We start from the raw sequence: 23,238 nt of genomic DNA, 5'->3' as shown, positions 1-23,238 counted from the left end.
TCCCACTTGGATTCTAGGTATCGCGCCCTCTTGGTTTTCTATGCACTTGACTGATTAGTCTTTCTTAGTTCTACCTAGCTCTTCCTCCTCAGTACCCTAGGACTCTGTCCTTCCTTGAGTGTCCTTTATTTTCTACCTATACATATCCCCTCAGTGACCTCTTTTTGATTCATGGCTTTAAATACCAACTGTAATCTGAATCCAAAATATTTTATCTCCAGCCCAAACCTCTCCTGGTAGGGCTTGATCCAACTGCTTGATCACTGTCTCTACTGGTATGGCTAATAGCAGTTTAGACTTCACATGTCCATAACTAAGCTCCTGATCTTCCTGACATTAGGGCTTTGTTTTTATGAGCTTTCTTCTGAATGAAGTCTGTTGCTGTCCAGACTCAATGTTTGAGTCCTTACTATATGTTAAGCACTATGCCAAATGCTTTATACAGATTGTCACATTCACTTCTCACAACGACTCATGAGTAGCTCCATTTTATTGGTGAGGAAACTGAGGCTCAGATCAAATAATATGTTCATGCTTACATGAAAGTGGTTAAGCTGAGATTCAAACCTGAGTTTGAGGGCAGCCCAGGTGGTCGACGATTTAGCACTGCCTTCGTCCCAGGGCCTGATCTTGGAGACCCAGGATCGAGTCCCACGTTGGACTCCCTGCATAGAGCCTGCTTCTCCCTCTGCCTGTGCGTCTCTCTCTCTCTCTCTCTCTCTCATAAACAAACAAATAAATAAATACCTTAAAAACAAACAAACCTGAGTTTGGTATACTATCACTAATACTATATTAAAGACACAGGATAATAAATATCCTAGGTGATATATATGGGATATATAGGGTTTATATGACAAATGCTGCCTTAGGCATTGGGGTTGCAAAGATGAATCTATAAGCCTCTGAACTGGCCTACTTGTTTTCACTCTTGCCCTCTACATTCTTCCCAAAAGTAACTAGAATAATCTCTTTAAAACTTAAATGGAGCCATTACATCCCTTCGATCAAAACCATTCAATAGCTTTCTGTCTTCTTCAGAATAAATCAGAAGTCTTTATTCTGTGTGTTATGGCCCCTGGCTATTTCTATAAATATCTCTGATAGTATCTTATACAACTTAATGGTCACTGCTCTCTAGCTGCCTTGTCTTTGCTGTTGTTTGAACAAACTAATTATATTCCTAACTTAGAGCTTTGTAATTGCCATTTCCTCTGCATGGAATGCCCTTCTGCAAGATCTTCTGGATGGCTTGTTCCCCTTAACATCATTCACAACCTTCCTCAATATTGCCATATCAGAGAGACCTTCCTCCTTGTCCCATCTAAAATAGTATCCCGGAATAACGGGGTGGCTCAGCAATGGAGCATCTGCCTTCGGCTCATGTCGTGATCCTGGGGTCCTGGGATCAAGTTCTGCATCAGGCTCACTGCAGGGAGCCTGCTTCTTCCTCTACCTATGTCACTACCTCTTTCTCTGTGTCTCTCGTGAATAAATGAATAAAATATTTTTTAAAAAATCCCATCCCTCTACTCTGCCCTATTTTTCTTCAAGTAATACCTGTTGTCATTATTATAAACAAATACAGATACATCTAAAATGGCCCCCTTCATATCCCGTTCCCTTACCTACCTGTTTTTTCTTTATGTTTATATTACTGTTGCCACTAGACATCATATTTGCTGCTTCTCCTTCCACCCACTAGATTGAAAATTTTGGAAGGATGAGGACAGGTTTGTTTAGGTGTATCTCTGCATTCTAGAATACTTAGCAGCATAATAGTCATTCATGAGGGACTGACTTTAAGCCTGTATGCTAATTTATTTATTTGCATTATTGGGAAGGGTAAGGAGACAGGAGAGTGCTTACCTCTAGTAACAGCTGGGAACTGTGTTTGGGAAAATTGATTAGAGTTTTTAAATTATAGTAATGGTTATATTCAGCACCTGATATATACCAGAAGAATTCATTCAGAAGAAGCAGAAAAGCTAGACTATGAATTTGATTCCTTTTCATTCTATAAGTTAACAGTTTTTCCTTTAATGTCTCAGTCTTTGTTTATTTAAAACTTATTTTGTTTGTAGCATTGTATGAAGCATTGGCAAAAACAGAAGAGTGTATATTGCCTAGTTTGGTTGCTAGAAACAATTATACGGAGATAAGTACTAAGGTGTATACTGCTGCCCCTAAACTATAATATAAAGCTTTATAAAAATTCATCCTTGAAAAAAAAAATTGATCCTTGAGTTGGACCTTGAAACGATGGTAGTGTTTGGATGGGTAGAAAGAAATGGTTTTGGGATAACTGCCTATTATAGTAAAGGCAGAAAAATGAACGTGTATGTTATAGGGGCCCACTAGAGCACACCTTGCTGTGGCAGAGTAGATGCAGTAGAAATTAGGAAGGTTTTAAAGGTAGAAAGGGAAATGACTGAAACTGTTTTAGGAAGCTTAGACAGAAGGAGAATGTATTAGGTTTAGAAGAGGTTAGAGTTAGCAAGAGGAGAAAGAACAGGACTTGCTGACAGGACAGAAATAGAGGATAATGTGCAGAGATGCTGTCAAGAGACTCCTAAGGCCTGGGAGACCAGAAGAATGGCGGCGTTCTGCTAATTGACTAGACTGTTGGAGAAGGTATGGACAACAGAGAGAGATTGGAAGAATAATTGCCCTTGTTTGTATTCATGACCTTCTCTGGTTTATTAGTAACAAGGCAACAAAACAGAATTTTTTCCTAAAGGTATATAATTAATTCCTTTCAACAAATTTGTTGAGTTTGTAAGGAAGGGAATTAGAGGAAATATGATTTGATTCTCTACAACAGCGGTTATCAAACCATGGCCTGTGGACCAAATCCACCCAACTGCATGTTTTGTAAGTAAAGTTTAACTGGAACACAGTCATACTCATTTGTTTATGTTTATGGCTGTTTTTACTTTACAATAGGAGAGTTGAATAGCTGTAAGAGAAACTACCTGGCGTTAGAAGCTGACAATATTTTATATCTGGCACTTTATAAAAGAGTGTTGGCTAGCCTTTGCTTTACAAGAATCAGATATTCCAGTGTATAGCAAACATTAAATATCATTTAGTCTAACCCTCCATGGTTTACCAGTGATGAAACTAAGGCCAAGATCATAATGTTTCCAAGGTCCAGCCTGCATTAAATTAGAGAGTTCAAGCTCAGGCTTGAACACAGATCTTGCTTCCTCGCAGTGCAGTATAACTTATCTCCAGTTGGTAAACATGATGAGCCATGTTAAAATAGGAAACATCTTAGTGGTAATTCATTTTGTTCATATTTATATACTTATGTATAGGTGTGATTTAAAACAGTTTTATGATTATTGGAATTAAATAAATCTATGCAAAAACATGTAGCACACATCATAAAATTATTTTGAAAGGAACACTACTAACCATCATAATTAGTCTCTTCTCCAGTGATGCTTTCTTTTGCAACTGACAACAGAATTAAAGAGAATCTTTGAATTTAACTTTGGAAAAGTACTAATGAATCACTAGATGTTCATTAATTGGAGTTTAAAATCAGCATATGTTGTAAGGTAACAGGGCTCTATACACATTTGCCATCTACTTGAGCAGAATTCAGGAGAAGAATCAAATTAACTTGAGCAACAGCTGGGAATAAAACTACTTGTATGTTGGCTCCTGTGGGTATCACCATAATGGATGTGTGTAACAGGATACCTCTGCTGGGGAAGATTTAGCCAGACACATACAATTAAGATTAATTGAGGGGATCATCTTGAAAGTCAAAATTCAGAACCCCACATTCAGAACTCAGTGGATCCTTAAGTTCTAGTTTCATTTACAATTGAATGAGATAATATTGCTATTAATTTTAAATAAGAAGGGTTTTTAAAAAAAATTTTTTTTGGAGTTCAATTTGCCAACATATAGCATATCACCTAGTGCTCATCCCGTCAAATGCCCCCCTCAAAGCATATGAAAGGTTTTTTTTTTTTTTTTTTTTTTTGAAAGGTTTTTAATGAAAGTTACAGATTCAGCCATGGCCTAGTGTCCCAAGTGGATGTCTCCTCTATTTTTTTATTACTGAAAGAAGAAATCTTTGCAAAGATCAAGTTTTCCACACATATAAGGATAATGATGTTTTAAACACAAAACATTTCTATTGTTATGAAGAGGCAAGGAATCTGTCAGTAGAATTCTTGGCACAGTTAAGATAGGAGTCCATTTCAGTTTTAATCCCTGAATGAACTATATCTTTGGTGTCCAATGTTAATAGATACAGCAGGAGAGGCTTGTTTCTTCTCTTGATGGGGAAATGAAAAGACAAACAGGACTTAATTTACTCACTAGTCTAACACTGTTGGGAATTGACATAGTCACTAGGTGTAGATGATAAACAGAGCAAATACATTTAAACAGGATCCATTGGGAATTCTGTTTGGGAGTAGAAGAAAAAGTAAACAGGAGCATAGAAATTCCAGGTGTAGTTTAAATAAAAATCAAGATTAAGATGGATCCTGAACAAGGAATAATAACAGAGTGCATGATTAAATTAAAAATTAAAATCTAAATAATTTTACTGCATTATATGGGAAATGAATGGTACACTCAAAAAATAGATTAAAGGTCAAAAGGCTGTATGAAGAATTGAGGATTTGCCTAATAAATATTTTCTCTCTTGAGGCAGAGTTCTTGTAAGTAGCTTTGAAGAGATATCTTTCCAGGTGCCCCAGTTTTAAAAGTCTGTTATGAGGAACAGATTATTTGCATTATGCCTCAGAACTGATCAGGAAAATACTAGATTGAAAACTGCTAGTCTAGAGGAAAAAAATGGTAAAATATTTCAACAATGGCACTGACCAGAATACTAGTTCACCTTGGTAGCCTAATTGTGAAAATGAGCCACATACGCTGCCTCTGCTCACCTTCTCTTATGCCATTTGGCTACCGGTTATATATACCGTTGGTGTTTAATTGGCTGTTTATTATGAAAGTCTTCTAATTGCATCTGCTCTTGTCCCCACAGTTCATTTCCTACAATATCCAAGGTTATCTTTTTTCTTTTCTTTTTAAGATACAAGTAGATATTGGGGCACCTGGGTGGCACAGTTGATTAAACATCCAACTCTTGGTTTCAGCTCAGGTCGTGATATCAGGGTCATGAGATTGAGCCCTGAGTCTGGGTCCATGCTCAGCACAGAGTTTAAGATTCTTTTTCCCTCTGCCCCTCCCCACCCATGCTTGTGCATGCTCACACTCACTCTCTCAAATAAGTAAATCTTAAAAAAAAAAAAAAAAAAAAAATGTAGGCTTTTTTTTTTTAAGATTGTATTTATTTATTCATGAGAGACACACACAGGCAGAGACATAGGCAGAGGGAGAAGCTGACTCCCCACAGGGAGCCCAATGCAGCACTCGATCCCAGGACCCAGGATCACGCCCTGAGCTGAAAGCAGATGCTCAACCACTGAGCTACCCAGGCATCCTGACATTTTGTTTTAAGATCATTTTAGATTCGCATATTATTGTAAGAAATAGTATAGGCATATTTTCCAGTCATTTAACATGTTTTCATTGGAAGACTCTGTTAGGCACTAGGGATACAAAGATGAACAAGACACAAGGGAGAGGAACAGCAAACAGAATTCACACACTGTGAGACTGAAGGAGAGAGATCTGAGTTGGAAATTTAGAGATCCAAGTTATCAGCATTTATAACCAGAGAGTGAATAAGATTAAATTTTTCAGAACCCCAGAAGTTAATAAAGGCTTAGTACAACTCAAGAAGGTTTTATTCAAGCAAAACAGATGAGTCTCACTAAGAACAGTGAAGTCGGTGGCATTCAGCTTGCACTACTTCCCAGCTTCTCCCTGGCTTCACAGTAACCTTGAAAACAGCCTAAAAACTACAGTCGTGGATCCCTGGGTGGCGCAGCAGTTTGGCGCCTGCCTTTGGCCCAGGGCGCAATCCTGGAGACCCGGGATCGAATCCCACATCAGGCTCCCGGTGCATGGAGCCTGCTTCTCCCTCTGCCTATGTCTCTGCGCCCCCCCCCCCCATATGTGACTATCATAAATAAATAAATAAATAAAATTAAAAAAACAAAACAAAATTACAGTCGTGAAAACCAGCAGCCTAGCAGCCAACTGAGGAAGCAGAATGGATTTTGGAATTCTGCAAAAGCCTATCCCCAGAGAATTGTCACTATTTGATTTTTCTGGCAACTTTTCTGAAAAGCTCCATTCTCAAGATTTGTCGTCTTCTTCTTCTTTAAGATTTTATTTATTCATTCATGAGAGACACAGAGAGAGACAGGCAGACACAGGCGGAGGGTGAAGGAGGCTCCATGCAGGAGACCCAATGTGGGACTCGATCCTGGGGCTCTGGGATTGCACCCTAGCCAAAGGCAGACACTCAACTGCTGAACTGCCCAGGCGTCCCCCTCAAGACTTCTTTATTTGACTCACAGCTCACAATGCCAAAAGCTCTATCCTCAGTGTATTTATCAGAAACAATCAGTGGTAATTGTTTAACGTGACAATTGAGGAGGCATTACCAGTCAGGCTAATAAGAAATTGGCCAAAAAGATTAAAAAAGAGAAAAACTGGGATATGGGATGTCCATAGGGGATTTTGAAAAGCTCTGATACATTCCTAGAATTCTGTAAAGTAACATGCATGTACAGGGCTGTGTGTCTGATGAGGATTGACCCAGGATAGCCCTAATCCCTCACTTTTTATATACCTTTTTTTTTTTTTAATTTTTATTTATTTATAATAGTCACAGAGAGAGAGAGAGAGAGAGAGGCAGAGACACAGGCAGAGGGAGAAGCAGGCTCCATGCACCGGGAGCCCGACGTGGGATTCGATCCCGGGTCTTCAGGATCACGCCCTGGGCCAAAGGCAGGCGCCAAACCGCTGCGCCACCCAGGGATCCCCACTTTTTATATACCTTTAGGCTCTGCACAAGTAGGAAATGAAAAGCAAGAGAGAATTTTAAGCTGCTTCCTGAAATAGTGAAAGTATGCCCCAACACACAGAGCCACTTGGCAAAAGCAGAGAATTATTCAGTTAAGTAAATCTCTTGAATATGTTGAACTTGTAAGCTGACCATTAAGCTAACCAAGCCGAGACTCCAGTGGCCACACATGACAAAGAATACAGATTTTATTTACAGAATTATTCTCAGAAAGTCAATAACCAAATAGTATTAATAACAAACCCTAAAAAGGTGGAAGAATCTGATATCCATAGTTGCCACAACATATTACTTAAAATATCCACTTACCATGTAAAGAAACATGATAGGCCATACAAAGGGAAAATAGTAGCCAGTAGAAACTTTTCCTAAGTACACCCAGGTATTGGATTTACTAGACAAAAAATTATAAATCAGCTATTACAAATATAGTCAATTTTGTCACTTGTGGTAGTTATGTTCTATATAGTGATTGCAAACACCAAATTACCAAATACTGAAACCATTCCTATAAGGGGAAATATGTGGTTAGGTTCCTGCAAGGCTCTGGTCATGACATTTTTGTCAACTGAACAATACATAACTTTATTCTATGCGTGCTTCTGTTAGACACCTTATTTTAGGATATGTTGTTGATTTCTTAACATTGAACTCACAACCAGCAGCATGGTAACTCAAGCCTGAATGAAGCTTATCTAACACATGTATTTTCTCCATGAGGCACATCAAAGCCTCTTGCACTTAGCACTAAACAGCACTTCACGACACTGGTGGGCTATTTTAAACAGCAAAATCCCAATGAAAAGCACAAAAATGTAAAAAAGTGCCACTATATAGTGTGTACACCAGAGGACTCAAATTTTTCACCACTCTTTGCATGTTTATGAATGACTATGAAAGCATCATGACTTTGAGAGTCAAAAATAAATTTAAGCACATAGTCAAATTTGTGATTGTAGAATCTGTGAATAATGAAGATCAACTATGTATTCAAAAAACCAAAGGAACCATGTCTAAAAAATTAAGAGAAGGGTGCCCAAGTGGCTCAGTCAGTTAACCATCTGCCTTCAGCTCAGGTCATGATTCCAGAGTCCTGGGATCAAGCCCAAAAGTGGGCTCCCTGCTCAGCAGAGAGTCTGCTTCTCTCTCTGCCCTTGTTCTTGCTCTCTCTCTCTCAAATAAATAAAATATTTTTAAAAATAGAAAATTAAGGGAGAATATGAGAACAGTGTCTCAACAAGTAGTGAATAAAGAAATAAATTCAAATTATAAAAACCAAAAAAAATCTAGAGTGGGAAAGTACAATAATTGCTAGAGAGATTAAATTGTTAAAGAGGTTCAACATCACATTTGAATTAGCAGAAGAAGGAATCCACAAACTTTGAGTGAAAGAGGTTAATTGAGATTATCCAATCTGAGGAACAACCAAGCCCAAAAATATATATGAGCTGACAAAATTGAAAGGGGAAATAGACAATTCAAATATAATAGTTGGAGACTTTAATACCCTACTTTTAATTAATGGACAAACCAACTAGACAACAAAGAAATGGAGGCTTGAACAACACTAAACCAACTAGGCCTAGCAGACATCTATAGAGTACCCAACAGCAGCAGATTATACGTTTTTCTCAAATCACAGGGATGATTCTCTGGGAAAGAATATATATTACACCACATATAAAATCTTGAAAACTTTAAAAGAACTGAAATAATACACTATGTTCTTCAGTCACAGTGGAATGAAATCAGAAATCAGGGAGAAGGGCAGGGCTGGGGGTGAATGGGTGACGGGCACTGAGGGGGGCACTTGACGGGATGAGCACTGGGTGTTATTCTGTATGTTGGCAAATTGAAAACCAATAAAAAATAAATTTATTATTAAAACAAAAAAAGGAAATTTGGGAGGGCAGCCCCAGTGGCCCAGCGGTTTAGGTTTAGCCTGGGGCGTGATCCTGGAGACCTGGGATCAAGTCCCACGTCGGGCTCCCTGCATGGAGCCTGCTTCTCTCTCTGCCTGTGTCTCTGTCTCTCTCTCTCTGTGCCTCTCATGAATAAATAAAATAAAAAATCTTAAAAAAAATTTTTTTGGGAAATTCACAAACGTAAAAATTAAACATCTTCCCAAATAAGCCACGGATCAAGTAGGTTTTATCACAGGAATGCAAAGTTGGCTTAAATCCGTCAGTGTAATACACCACGTTAATAGAATAAAGGACAAAAGCCACATGTTCATCAAAGAGAGGCAGAAAAAGCATTTAACAAGGTCCTACACCACGTTAAAAACACTAAACAAATTAGGAATAGCAAGGAACTTCCTCAGCCTGATAAAGGGTATCTGAAAATCCATGGGTGACATATTTAATGATAAAAAATTCAGTGGTTTTCCCCTAAGAGGAGAGACAAGACAAGAATGTGTGCTTTTGCCGCTTCTATTCACTATTGTACTGGAAGTTTTAGCCAGGACAATTAGGCAAGAAAAGGGAGGGGAGAAAGCATCCAGATTGGAACTGTCTCTGTTCCAGCATCCAGATTGGAACTGTCTCTGTTTTCATGAACATACTATCATGTATATAAATAATCCTAGTAAGACCAGTATACAAAAGTTACTTATTTATATACATATGACAGTAAACAACACGAAAATGAAGTTAAGGAAACAATTTCATGGACAATAACATTATAAAGAATAAAATGTTTAGGAACAAGTTTTTAGAATGTGTAAGACTTATCCACTGAAGACATAAAATGTTGTTGAAAGAAAGTAAATAAATGGATCAACATCCTGTTTTCTTGGATCAAAAGACTTAGTATTGTTAAGATGGAAATATTCTCTAAATTGATCTACAGATTCAATGCTATCTCTGTCAAAATCCTACCTTCCTCTTTTGGAATAATTGAGAGACTGATCCTAAAATTCCTGTGGAAATTTAAGGGACCCAGGATAACAAAAACAATCTTGTAAAAGAACTGAGTTGGAAGGGCACTTGAATGGCTCAGTTGGTTAAGCATCCAACTCTTGATTTTGGCTCAGGTCATGATTTTAGGATAGTGAGATCAAGCCCCACATTGGGCTCCACACTGGATCCTGCTTAAGATTCTTTTTCCTTCTCCCTTTGCCCCCCACACCCACCCCACTCATGCCCCTTTTCTCTCTCTCAAAAAGAAAGAAAGAAGAAAGAAAGAAAGAAAGAAAGAAAGAAAGAAAGAAAGAAAGAAAGAAAGAAAGAAAGAAAGAAAGTAAGTTAGTTGAAGGACTCACACTTCATTAAAAGGTAACAGTAATCAAGTCAGTGTGGTGCTGGCAAAATATAGGCAGAAAGATCAATGGACTAGAATCTGGAAATAAGCCATTACACTTATGGTCAAATGATACATTTATATGAATTTCAAGATAATTCATTAGTGGGAAGAATAATCTTTTCAATTAAGGAGTCTTGGACAACTGGATATCCACTTGCAAAAGAATAAAGTTTGACCACTAATACTATATATAAAAATTAACTCTAAATGAATCATAGACTTTATAAATATAATAGCTAAAAATGTAACATCTTAGGAGGAAATACAGGAACAAGTATTTAAGGCCTTGGATTAAGTAATTGTTTTTTTATATTTGACACCGAAACACAAGTGACAAAAATAAAATTTCATCCAGCTTTGTGAAAGAACATCAAGAAACTGAAAAATTAATGCACAGAGTGGGAGAAAATATTTGTAAACTTATAAGGCTTTTTATAAAGCCTTTCGTCTAGAATATATGAAGAACTCTTAGAAATCAACAATAAAAAGAATCCAGTTTTAGGGCAGCCCTGGTGGTGCAGTGATTTAGCGCAGCCTGCTGCCCAGGGTGTGGTCCTGGAGACCTGGGATCAAGTCCTGAGTCGGGCTCCCTGCATGGCGCCTGCTTCTCCCTCTGCCTGTGTCTCTGCCTCTCTCTCTGTGTCTCTCATGAATAAATAAATAAAATCTTAAAAAAAAGAATCCAGTTTTTAAAATGTTTAAAGGTTTTTTTGTTAAATGAATAGACTTTTTTTTTTTAAAAAGCAGAAACAGCAGAGAAGGACAAACATATGGTTTCATTCATTCGGGGAATATAAAAAATAGTGAAAGAGAATAAAGGGGAAAGGAGAGAAAATGAGTGGGAAATATCAGAGAGGGAGACAGAACCTCAGAGACTCCTAACTCTGGGAAATGAACAAGGGGTGGTGGAAGGGGAGGTGGGCGAGGGGCGAGGGGATGAGGTGACTGGGTGATAGGCACTGAGGGAGGTACTTGACGGGATGACCACTGGGTGTTATGCTATATGTTGGCAAATCAAACTCCAATTAAAAAATGGCATTAGGGGGATCCCTGAGTGGTGCAGCGGTTTAGCGCCTGCCTTTGGCTCAGGGCGTGATCCTGGAGACCCGGGATCGAATCCCACGTCGGGCTTCCGGTGCATGGAGCCTGCTTCTCCCTCTGCCTATGTCTCTGCCTCTCTCTCTATCTCTCTCTCTGTGTGACTATCATAAATAAATAAAAATTTTTAAAAAATGGCATTAGGTAAACCAAAAATAAAAAATAAATAAAAAGCAGAAGCAGTTTAAGAAAAATTGAGTGCAAAGTACAGAGTTCCCAGTTTTATCTATTAACATCTTGCTATTAGTGTGTTATATTTGTTATAATTGGTGAACTATAAAATCTATAGTTTCCATTAAGGTTCAGTCTTGGTTATGTTAAACATTCTGTGGGTTTTGACAAACGTATAATGACATGTGTCTAGCATCACAGTATCATACCGAATAGTTTTACTGCCCTAAAAATGTCTTGTGCTCCACCTCTTCATCGTTTACCCTCTCCCCTCAAGCCCCTGGCATTCTCTGATCTTTTTACTGCCTCTACAGTTTTGCCTTTTCCAGAATGTCGTAGGGTTGGAATTATGTAGTATGTAGCCTTTCCAGATTGACTTCTTTCATTTAGCAATATGCACTTCAGGTGCATCATTTTGTGATTTTATGCCTCCTTCCTCCTTCCGTTCCTCCCTTTCCTCCCTCCCTCCCTCCCTTCATTACTCATGTTGCTCTCTGCCTTTCTTTTTTCTTTTTTCTCTCTCTCTCAAAAAGAGAGAGTGAGTATGCACTGAGGGGACAGGCAGAAGGAGAGGGAGAGAGAATCCCAAGCAGGCTCTATGCTCATGCAGAGCTCGAAGCTAGGCTTGATCCCATGACCCTGAAATCCTGAACTGAGCTGAAATTAAGCTGTCTGATGTTTAACCGACAGAGCCACCCAGGCGCCCCTCTGCCTTTTTTTTTTTTTTTTTTAATTCCACGTTTAGGGTTCAGTCTTCATGTTGTGTTGTAATTCTATTATCTCAAGTTCTTGGGAGTCTAGTTCTGCTGCTTATTGTGTATGTTGCACTTTCTGGAATGACTGGCGTATTTATACTTTTTATAGTTTCGGATTGTGAACTCAGTTTCGGGTGCGTGGGTAGGAATAAGGAATGCTTTATTTCTAAGAATTCTAATAGGCCTTAGCATGTGTCTCTATAAATCTGTTTTATGTTTGCTTCTGCCAGGTGATTCAGAGGTTACCAGCCAGGACCTTATTTTTATTTTCTTTCTTTTTTCTCAGTTTGAAGATTTTAGACAACAGAGTAGTGTTATAGCCAAGGACAGGTTATAAATTCTCAAATACTTTTTTATCCCAGCAGAATCCAGGTTGAGATTGCCATCTCCCTTTCTCTCAGTTTTTAGTTCTTTAGGAGTTATAACTTTATGCAGAAGGTCTCACTGCCACCTTCCTATGCCTCAGTCCAAGCTTTACCATCTCCCATCCAGGAGTTGTAAAACTTAAGCTTCTTAGCGAAATTAACAATGATCCAGCAAGTTAGGGCAGTTGTCCAGTCACATTTAATAAACACTTTTTCCCTTTAGCGATTTATTTTATTTCTTGAATGTTTGGCTGTGCATTCTATAAAAAGCATTTCTAGGGCAGCCCCGGTGGCTCAGCGGTTTAGCACCGCCTACAGCCGGGGACGTGATCCTGGAGACCGGGATCAAGTCCCATATCAGTCCCATATCAGGCTCCCTGCATGGAGCCTGCTTCTTCCTCTGCCTGTGTCTCTACCTCTCTCTCTCTCCTCTCTGTGTATTCTCATGAATAAATAAATAAAATCTTTAAAAAATTTAAAAAAAAATAAAAAGCATTTCTATTTTACCCGGATTTCTAAGTGCTTTGCCATCAGAGAACTTTCAGGCTTTACTCTTGTCAGGTCTGACTCTTTATTCCTTATTCAGCATCAGGACTGGCAGGAAGGTATGTAAATATATATATTTGGTTTTTATACATATAAAACTGAGAAAAAAGCAATAAAAAGAAGGTCCTGGCTAGTAACCTCTGAATCCCCTGGCCGAAGCAAACATAAAACTAATTTATAGAGACACAATGCTAAGGCCTATTAGAATTCTCAGAGATAAAGCACTCCTTATTCCTATATATACATATATATATATGGTTTTTTAGATATAAAATTCATGGGGTAAGGTGGTATACATTTTCATCTTTGCCCCCAGAGTTTTCCAGCATTAGCCACTTTATTCCTTATGTTGAACGTTTTGATACTTCCAATTACAAATGCAATTAACAATGCTTAAGCATGATTTATGTTTTTGTATCATTAAGTTTATCAGACTTTGTTAGGGAGTAGATTCTGATAAGAAGAATATGAGGAGCTAGTTACGATCTTGAGGAGGCTTAATGTGTAGAATGAAGGTTCCTAACTAGTCTTTCAGGTGCTTTTAAGTTCTTGACTGGCTCTGCTTACTGTCCTTTCAGTTCAGTAAATGTTTATTGACTACCCTTAGAAACAAAACAATCACATGTCCTCCAGTCTCCCGCTATTGTTAGCCTATATGGTACCTTTATGGGAATTGGCAGAAAGTACCTTCTCTTTCACATGGTTGCCTTCCATAGGTCTCCCTTCTGTAAGGAAGAGCCTCATGCCAAAACTTAGGGTTTGGCAAGCTGACTGAATTTCAGCCTCCGTTAACTTCCTTAGCTTTGTGTAGTATGAAACTACACAACTCTAGGGTATGGCCTTATTTAGGATGTCTTCTGATGTCAGATTGAGCTCTGTCCAAAATCTCTAACTTTTTTAAATCCAACCTTTCATTCACTGAATGCTAGCTTTAGTGGTAGATATCATTCTTTACAGTTCTATCTTGTAACCTTTTCCCTCCTCCTAAGCCATAGTTACTCTCACATTTATCAGCTTCCTCATTCTAGCATCGTTTTTTTTTTCCATTTTTTTAATTTGCATAATATTTTTATTATTTTTTAAATAAATTTATTTTTTATTGGTGTTCAATTTGCCAACATATAGAATAACACCCAGTGCTCATCCCGTCAAGTGCCCACCTCAGTGCCCGTCACCCAGTCACCCCCACCCCTCGCCTACCTCCCCTTCTACCACCCCTAGTTCATTTCCCAGAGTTAGGAGTCTTTAATGTTCTGTCTCTCTTTCTGATATTTCCCACTTATTTTTTCTCCTTTCCCCTTTATTCCCTTTCACTATTTTTTATATTCCCCAAATGAATGAGACCATATAATGTTTGTCCTTCTCTGATTGACTTACTTCACTCAACATTGTTTTTTTTTAAGCCATCCCCACCCAAATGTATCTAGACCCTGATACTCCCCCCAAGACCTATTTTCCTGGGATCCCTGGGTGGCGCAGCGGTTCGGCGCCTGCCTTTGGCCCAGGGCGCAATCCTGGAGACCCGGGATCGAGTCCCACATCGGGCTCCCGGTGCATGGAGCCTGCTTCTCCCTCTGCCTGTGTCTCTGCGCCTCTCTCTCTCTCTCTGTGACTATCATAAAAAAAATAAATAAATAAATAAATAAAAAAAAAATAAAAAAAAAAAGACCTATTTTCCTTAAAGCCACCTTTGCTTACTCTAGTCCATGTTATTTTTGTCTTAAGTCTGTTCCACTTATTTATCCTGTGGCCACTATATTATTTATCTTGTGGTTATCTTTTATTCCAACAAATATTTATTGATATTCCCCCAGGTGCCTGATATCATTGTAGGCACTGAAGATACAGTGATGAATAAAAAGAAATTCGTGCCCTGATGGAACATATATTCTACTAGGCAAGATGGAAAGTAAACAAAGAATCATTTGATGCATGTTATCCGACTCATCTTAATTATAGAATGTAAACCACAGGGATATGAATCATATTTAAGAACAAGGGATCCCTGGGTGGCGCAGAGGTTTGGCGCCTGCCTTTGGCCCAGGGCGTGATCCTGGAGACCCGGGATCGAATCCCACATCGGGCTCCCGGTGCATGGAGCCTGCTTCTCCCTCTGCCTGTGTCTCTGCGCCTCTCTCTCTCTGTGACTATCATAAATAAATAAAAATAAATAAAAATTTAAAAAAAAAAATAAATAAAAATAAGAACAAAAAAATTCTTTCAGTACCTAGTGCAGGTATTTCCTGGTTACTGATTGAAATTCTCAGAAGCGGGGCACCTGCATAGCTTAGTCGGTTAAGCATCAGCCTTCAGTCAGGTCATGATCCTGGGGTCCTCAGATTGAGCCCCACATCAGGCTCCTTGCTGAGCAGGGGCCTGCTTCTCCCTCTCCCTCTGCCTGTAGTTCCCCCTGCTTGTGCTCTCAGGTTCACTCACTCTCTGTCAAATAAATAAAATCTTAAAAAAAAATTCTCAGAAACTTGTTTTTTTTTTATCTTTTTTTTTTTTCAAGATTTTTATTTATTTATTCATAGAGAGAGGGAGAGGCAGAGACAGGCAGAGGGAAAAGCAGGCATCATACAGAGAGCCTGACGTGGGACTCGATCCAGGGTCTCCAGGATCACGCCCTGGGCTGCAGGCGACGCTAAACCGCTGCGCCACCGGGGCTGCCCTCAGAAACTTGTTAGTAATCTCATTTTAATTTATGGTAACTGAAAAGTATTTTATGGCATATATGGTTTTTAGTGTGTGGTCTTAAGGTATTTTTTAGAAAAGGTTGGGGACCAATAGTATACCATACTTATTAATGAAGCATTTTAAAAGTATATCATTTTAATTTACCTGGATTTTTCTATTTTTTTCATCTTATTTTATTTCTTTATCATAATTCTTTTTTCCTCTGTTTCAAGAAAATACAGGTGTTTGGGGCAAAATACTGATAATTTTTTTGACTAAAAATGTTAACTAAATGCTTACTTGTCACATACAGATCCTAAAGTAGGCACTAAGTGAGATAAAAGCATGAAATGAGATTGGTATCAGCTTTTAAAGGATTTAGAATCAGGGAGAGTAGGTAACAGATTGAAGAATTCTGTTTCTTCGTTTTTTTTTTTTTAATAAATTTTATTTTATTATATTTTTAAAGATTTTATTTATTTATTCAAGAGAGACACACAGAGAGGCAGAGACACATGCAGAAGGAGAAGCAGGCTCCATGCAGGGAGCTCAATGTGGGACTTGATCCCAGAACTCCAGGATTAAGCCCTGAGCCAAAGGCAGACACTCAACCGCTGAGCCACCCAGGCATCCCCAGTTTCTTCATTTGTAAGAATGATCAGATTTTTTTCATTACTTAAAGGAAAGTGAAAAAGTATTGAAGGATGCCCCTGTATTAGTAGCATCAGTAAGTATGTGTGAGGCAAATGAGTTCTTGAACTGGAAGGTTGTACCAAAACCCCACTGTATGCTAGTCCTGTTTTCTCAATAGTAACTTAGATAGAAGTAATGGATAATAAAAATGTATGTATGTTACCATGCTTAGATGTTACGGACCTCTCAGAAACTTCACGATCAGGCATATAATTGAGTTCTAAAATGTCAGGTAAACCGTAATATTAGACATGAACTAACAGGATGCTAGTATTTGAAATTTGTTAGAAAATGTATAACATTGGAGAGAGTTGAGGATAGGAGAAGTTGGTAGAGGTTAGGTTGGTGCAGGAGCATGCATGGTTACCAGCATTCACTGTGGTAGTGTCAGAAGACACTGAGATACCAGAAGAGCAGAAAGTGTCCACTCTTTAAGAACTCACTAGATATGATGTTCCAACACTAGTGCTGTATTACCTTTAGCTCTACAGAAATAATTTATTTCTATTTCTCCAATATCATGCTCATTTTTACCCTTTGGCTCTTGCAATGTGTTTTTCTTCCTTCCTGGAACAATTTTATTTCATTTTACCCTTTCCCATAGCTTATTTCTACTCATTCTTTAATTCTCATCTTATTTGTGACTTCATCGAGGAAGTTGTTTTTGAGCTCCCAGGTTTGGGTTAGATTTTTCTTGCCAAAGGTAGTTTGTTTTATTTTTAGGATTTTATTTATTTGAGAGAGGGAGCATGAGCAAGGGTGGGGGTGGGGACAGAGGGAGAGGGCCAAGCAGACTCCCTACTGAACAGGGAGCCTGATGCAGAGCTCCATCCCAGGACACTGAGATCATGACCTGAGCCAAAGGCAGATGCTTAACTGACTGAACCACCCGGGTGCCCCCAAAGGTAGTTTTAAAATACTCCTTACATCCCCATTGTAGCAGTTAACATACATTGTAATTCTCAGCAATTACCTGCTTCCTCATTTATTATCTGTAACTCAACTATGAGTTCCATGAAGGCAAAAATCAGGTTGGCTTGTATCCCCATCACTGATTTTGAAAGATACGTACATTTTAATTTTAACGTGGCTTTTTTTTTTCCTGTGGATTTTTTTGCACAGAGGATTTTGGATATCATTTATAAGACTGTGCTCTTGTCTTCAAAGAATTCATAGTCTAGTTGAAGAGCATAAGTTAAAACCTCAAAACAGGAAAGTAATAAATAAAAAGGCCAGTATGAGTTACTAGTTCAGAAGTTGACCCAAGGTGAAATAAAAGCCCAATTAAAAATGTTGATAAGAGGGCAGCCCCGGTGGCGCAGTGGTTTAGCGCCGCTTGCAGCCCGGGGTGTGATCCTGGAGACCCGGGATCGAGTCCCACGTCGGGCTCTCTGCATGGAGCCTGCTTCTCCCTCTGCCTGTGTCTCTGCCTCTCTCTCTTTCTCTGAATAAATAACTAAATCTTAAAAAAAAAAAAAATGTTGGTAAGATGCTGTGAATTCACAGCAAGACAGGAGATCTTGGACATTAGAATAATCTATAAAGGAGACTTCATGATGAAAGAAGTTTCCACTGAATGTTGAAGGATGGGGAGGATCGGCTCAGCATGCAAGGGGAGGAGGGCTGTAAAAAGACCTAAACAAACAGGTTTATAATACACTAGCAGTGTTCATCTGTAGAATATTTGTAATAAATGGAAATAATATATATATGCCTTATAAACTACTAATATGGATTTTTCATATCATTTCCTCCTCCCCCCATCATTTTAGGTTAGGAAATTTTGACTTGAAATCTCTATTTCTAGTTTACTTCACTTTTGTCCAGTTTTTCTTGACACTGGTTCCAAGGTGAAAGCTCCTATACCTCTGAATTATACCCCTTTAAAATGTAAGGGCTTCCCTGTAGGAATAAAATGAAGTGAGATTCAGTTTTCATTTAGTTTACTGTTACTTCTGATTATTAGCCACAGTTGACTGGAGACGAGAAACAGTCTCTTCTTAGGCTCATCTTTTACTTGTGAATAGAAATATTGCCTGCCTTGTCGATCTTACTATTTATCATGTTGATAAAATGAGATAATACAATTATCTCATTCAAGTTACTTGAAACAGATAAAAAATGTTCTAGAAATGCAAGTTGACAGGGAACCCTGGGTGGCTCAGCTGTTTAGCGCCTGCCTTCGGCTCAGGGCATGATCCTGGAGTCCCAGGATCGAGTCCCACATCGGGCTTCCTGCGTAGAGCCTGCTTCTCTGCCTGTGTCTCTGCCGCTCTCTTTCTGTCTCTGTGTGTCTCTCATGAATAATTCTTGGTTTTTTTTTTTTTTTTTTTTTTTTTTTTTTTTTTTTTTTTTAATTCTTGGTTTTAGACAGGAGCTTGAACACACCTGGATAGTAGCTGCTCTGGAACAGCTGTTTTCACTTGCTGTAGAATTCTCATTTTGGTCCCTTAGTCACTTAGATTTTAAATGCCCTATGGCTTTTGTCTCTGGATGACCCTTCTGATTCATTGAGCTATGAATGAGGACATGATTGTTTAGGGCATCAGTAAAATTCCATCTTCATTAAATATGATGAGGTCTTTTTTCTCTTAGCTGAAAATTTATTTTAATTATGTTTTAGGTTTTAACAACTTAACTTTACCTCCCAGTACTCCTTAAATATAAATTTGCATCAAGTGTGGTCTCGCATCTGAGAGTGATCTTTTGGAATGACTTTTCCTATTTCCTATTTTTAAAATTTACATATTTCATAAACACAGTTTTATTTAAAGATTTTATTTATTTATTCACGAGGGACGCAGAGAGAGGCAGAAACCTAGGCAGAGGGAGAAGAGGCTCCCTGCGAGGAGCTTGATATGGGACTTGATCCCCACACCAGGATCGTGCCCTGAGCCAAAGGAAGATGCTCAACTGCTGAGCCACCCCGGTGTCCCCATGAAAACAGTTTTCTTCTTTTTTAAAGATTTTTTTTATTTATTTATTTATTTATTTATTTATTTATTTATTTATTTATTTATTAATGAAAGACAGGGAGAGAGAGAGAGAGAGAGAGAGAGGCAGAGACATAGGCAGAGGGAGAAGCAGGCTTCACACAGGGAGCCCAACGCGGGACTCAACCCCAGGTCCCCCGGATCAGGCCCTGGGCCAAAGGCGGTGGTAAACCGCTGAGACACATGGGCTGTCCTGAAAACAGTTTTTATTTTTATTTTTATTTATTTTTTTAAAGATTTTTTATGTATTTATTCATAGAGACACAGAGAGAGAATGAGAGGCAGAGACATAGGCAGAGGGGGAAGCAGGCTCCGTGCAGAGAGCCCGATGTGGGACTCGATCCAGGGTCTCCAGGATCACGCCCTGGGTTGTAGGCAGCGCTAAACCACCACGCCACCGGGGCTGCCCTGAAAACAGTTTTTAATAGCTCTTCTAACTTGATCCCTATTAGCCAATCCCTGTTAGAACTTATTTTTTAAGACTTAGCTCTAATAGGCACAGATATCACATTTTTTATTGATGTATAATTGACATATTAACATTATATTATTTCAGGTGTACAGCATAAAATTTGATGTTTTATATGTTGTCTAATGGTAACGAAAATAATTTTAGTTGATGTCTGTCATCATTCATGGTCACAAATTTTTTTTCTTTTCATGAGAACTTTTATGATATACTCTCGTAACAGCTTTCAGATTACTAACTAGAGTCACTATGATGTACTAAAATATAGTAACTTCTGGGGATCCCTGGGTGGCGCAGCAGTTTAGCTCCTGCCTTTGGCCCAGGGCGTGGTCCTGGAGACCCGGGATCGAATCCCACGTCGGACTCCTGGTGCATGGAGCCTGCTTCTCCCTCTGCCTGTGTCTCTGCCTCTCTCTCTCTCTCTCTCTCTGTGACTATCATAAATAAATAAAAATTAAAAAAAAAAACTTAAAAAAAATATAGTAACTTCTTATAATAACTCCATGAGGGGGGTTCTATTATTTCCATTTTATAGATAGGAAACTGATACATTGAATTACTGAGAAGTTATGTGATGTATCCAGGGTCACACAGCTAGCAGCTATAGAGCTGGGAAGAGAATATACAATCTGGTTTTAAAATAATTACTTAAAAAATAAAATAATTACTCTTAGGGACTCCTGAGTGGCTCAGTGGTTGGGTGTCTGCCTTCTGCTCAGGGCATGATCCCAGAATGCGGATCAAGTCCCACATCGGGCCCTCTGCATGGGGTCTGCTTCTCCCTCTGCCTGTGTTGTGTCTCTGCCTCTCTCTCTCTCTCTCTCGCCCCCCCATCTCTCATGAATAAATAAATAAAATCTTTTAAAAAATAAAATATTTACTTTTAATCACTGTACCACACTGCTTATTATTTCATTGCATTGTCTTTGAAAACATTAGAAAACACAACTGTATGCGTTTCACTTTGTAAACACGAACATTTTACCCTGATTAAATTTGATTCATTTACTCCATTCATCAGCATTTACTTTTTTTATGTGTTGCAGACACTGTTAGGTGCTGAGTTTTGAACAAGGTATATATATACATAGCCCGACCTCATTCATTTTACATTATAGTAGAGAAGACAGATCCTAGTAAGTTCTTCATCTAATGATTGAATAGCAATTGTGATGGATGTTACAAAGGAAGAATTAAGAGTACAGTTTTTGTATGTGGGTTTGTCCTTTTTTAAAATTGAAGTATAGTTGACTTTTGGAGGAGTTGTTTTTTAGTTTTTTAATTGATGGGAATAGAGTTTTTGATGAATATTCTGACATGATCTTAGAAGTAAAATGATTCTGTGAGAAAATGGTATTTGATCTAAACTTTGAAAGAAGCCTTTCTGAGGGTCTGACTAAAATTAAGAGACTTAGAAACCACCTATTGGAACTGTATAGCACTTTGGAAGAGATGAGCTCTTATATACCTTATTTGCCCTGACATATGCTTCATTTATCCTGAAATTTAACATTGTTTTATACATTTAGTGTCTGGCATAATTAAGATTTATAATGCTAACACATAGACAAATGACAAAGATTATTCTTCATCTTCTTTATTAAGATAAGGAATGATAAAACACAGTTGAGAAAGGATCTTTTGAGGTCTTTTCCCCGTTTTATTAGTATGTAAAATAACTAAGCCCCAGAAAATTCTTGATTTGCCCAGAGGTAGTTTTAAGATTTCTATAAATAATATAAATGAAAAAGATATATATCTAAGTGTTTTAGTTGTTTGAAAACTCCCTTATACCAAAGATTTTTTTTTTCCTTAACTCTATGAAAAAGTGATAAGTTACTACAGTATTTGAATTTAACAGTTTCTCATCCCGCCTCCTTTAGCTTTACTGGCAGTGAGGATAAACTTTGTGTTTTTCTATCTGTAACTAGAGTGACTTGAATAAAATTGAAAAAGAAATAGGAGTACCTGTTGGCTCAGTTGGAGGAGTATGCAACTCTTGATTTTGGGATCATGAGTTTGAGCCCTATGTTGAATGTGGAGATTACTTAAAAACAAAATCTTAAAAAAAAAAAAAAAAAAAAAAAAAAAAAAAGATGGTGCTTCAGGTGAAAATAATCTGAAGTTATTTCATTTATATGGTGGCGGTATTCATGAATAATTTTTTTAAATTAGATTCCACGCCCAGTGTGGGGCTTGAACTCAAAACGCTGAGATCAAGTTGGAATGCTGTACTGACTGAGCCAGCCAGGTGCCCCATGAATAATTTTTTTTTAACTGTACAAAAATGTTTTTATCTGCCTTGGGACTAGAGGGGGACTTCCTTACAGTGTCTACTCTCTTTAATATTTTCTTATATGAAATATTCCAGAACAGTTGGCCATGAGTTAATAGAAAAAAATTAAATCCTTCTAATTGCTTCATCAGTTATCAAAATAGAAAATGTTAGGGACACCTGGGTGGCTCACCGGTTGAGTGTGATCCTGGAGTTCCAGGATTGAGTCCCACATTGGGCTCCCCGTGGGAGGCCTCCTTCTCTGCCTATGTCTCTGCCCCTCTGTCTCTCTCTCTCTCTCTCTCTCATGAATGCATGCATGAATGAATAAATAAATACCTAAAAAGTTAAAAGAAGCTTCATATTACATAACAAAATATGTAGGAAAGTCACCATTTTCTTTTTGACTCCATCTTCTCATTTTTGATAGATTGCAAAGGTCGACTGCAAGGAAATACTAGACATCATATGTAATCTGGAATCTGAGGGTCAGGATAACACAGCATTTGTTCTTTGTACGACTTACCTTACCCAGCAACTCCAAACTGCAAGTGTATATTGTTCTTGGTAAGTATATTTACTTTTTATTCTCCTTATTTGTTTAGTACAGAGTATGGCATTTAGAGTTTATGTAAACATTGGTTTGTTTCAAATTTAAAGCCTGATGACATGTGAATTAAATCTTGCTTAGAAGCTAAACCATTTAATTAAAAATATTATTGGTTTGATATTTTCCAGAAGAGTCCAGAAATAAAGAGAAGGTAAAAAGTTTGAGCTCTTCTTGATCATCCTATAGAGGATTGTCTGTTAAATTTAAGATATATCTTTGAGGATAAAATTATAGCAACATGAAACAAATTGGTGTTAGGTCGTTTTCTTTTACACTTAATGTATCCTCTGATAGTTTTTTCCCCCTCTTGT

General features: G+C 38.1%; 1 protein-coding gene across 2 annotated transcripts in view; it reads left to right on the top strand.

The window, feature by feature from the left end:
• RLF (RLF zinc finger) overlaps positions 1-23,238 on the top strand; it is a 91,997-nt gene that overhangs the window by 48,591 nt on the left and 20,168 nt on the right. For both annotated transcript variants that reach the window (XM_038557761.1, XM_038557762.1), the window contains one exon: positions 22,748-22,884. In XM_038557761.1, the coding sequence (XP_038413689.1) occupies positions 22,748-22,884 (137 nt within the window). The remainder of the gene's footprint in view (positions 1-22,747; positions 22,885-23,238) is intronic.

Source organism: Canis lupus, chromosome 15 (genome assembly GCF_011100685.1).
Source record: "Canis lupus familiaris isolate Mischka breed German Shepherd chromosome 15, alternate assembly UU_Cfam_GSD_1.0, whole genome shotgun sequence".
NCBI lineage: Eukaryota > Metazoa > Chordata > Mammalia > Carnivora > Canidae > Canis > Canis lupus.
The sequence above is the reverse complement of the archived record's forward strand: the minus strand, read 5'-3'. Positions and strand labels throughout refer to the sequence as shown.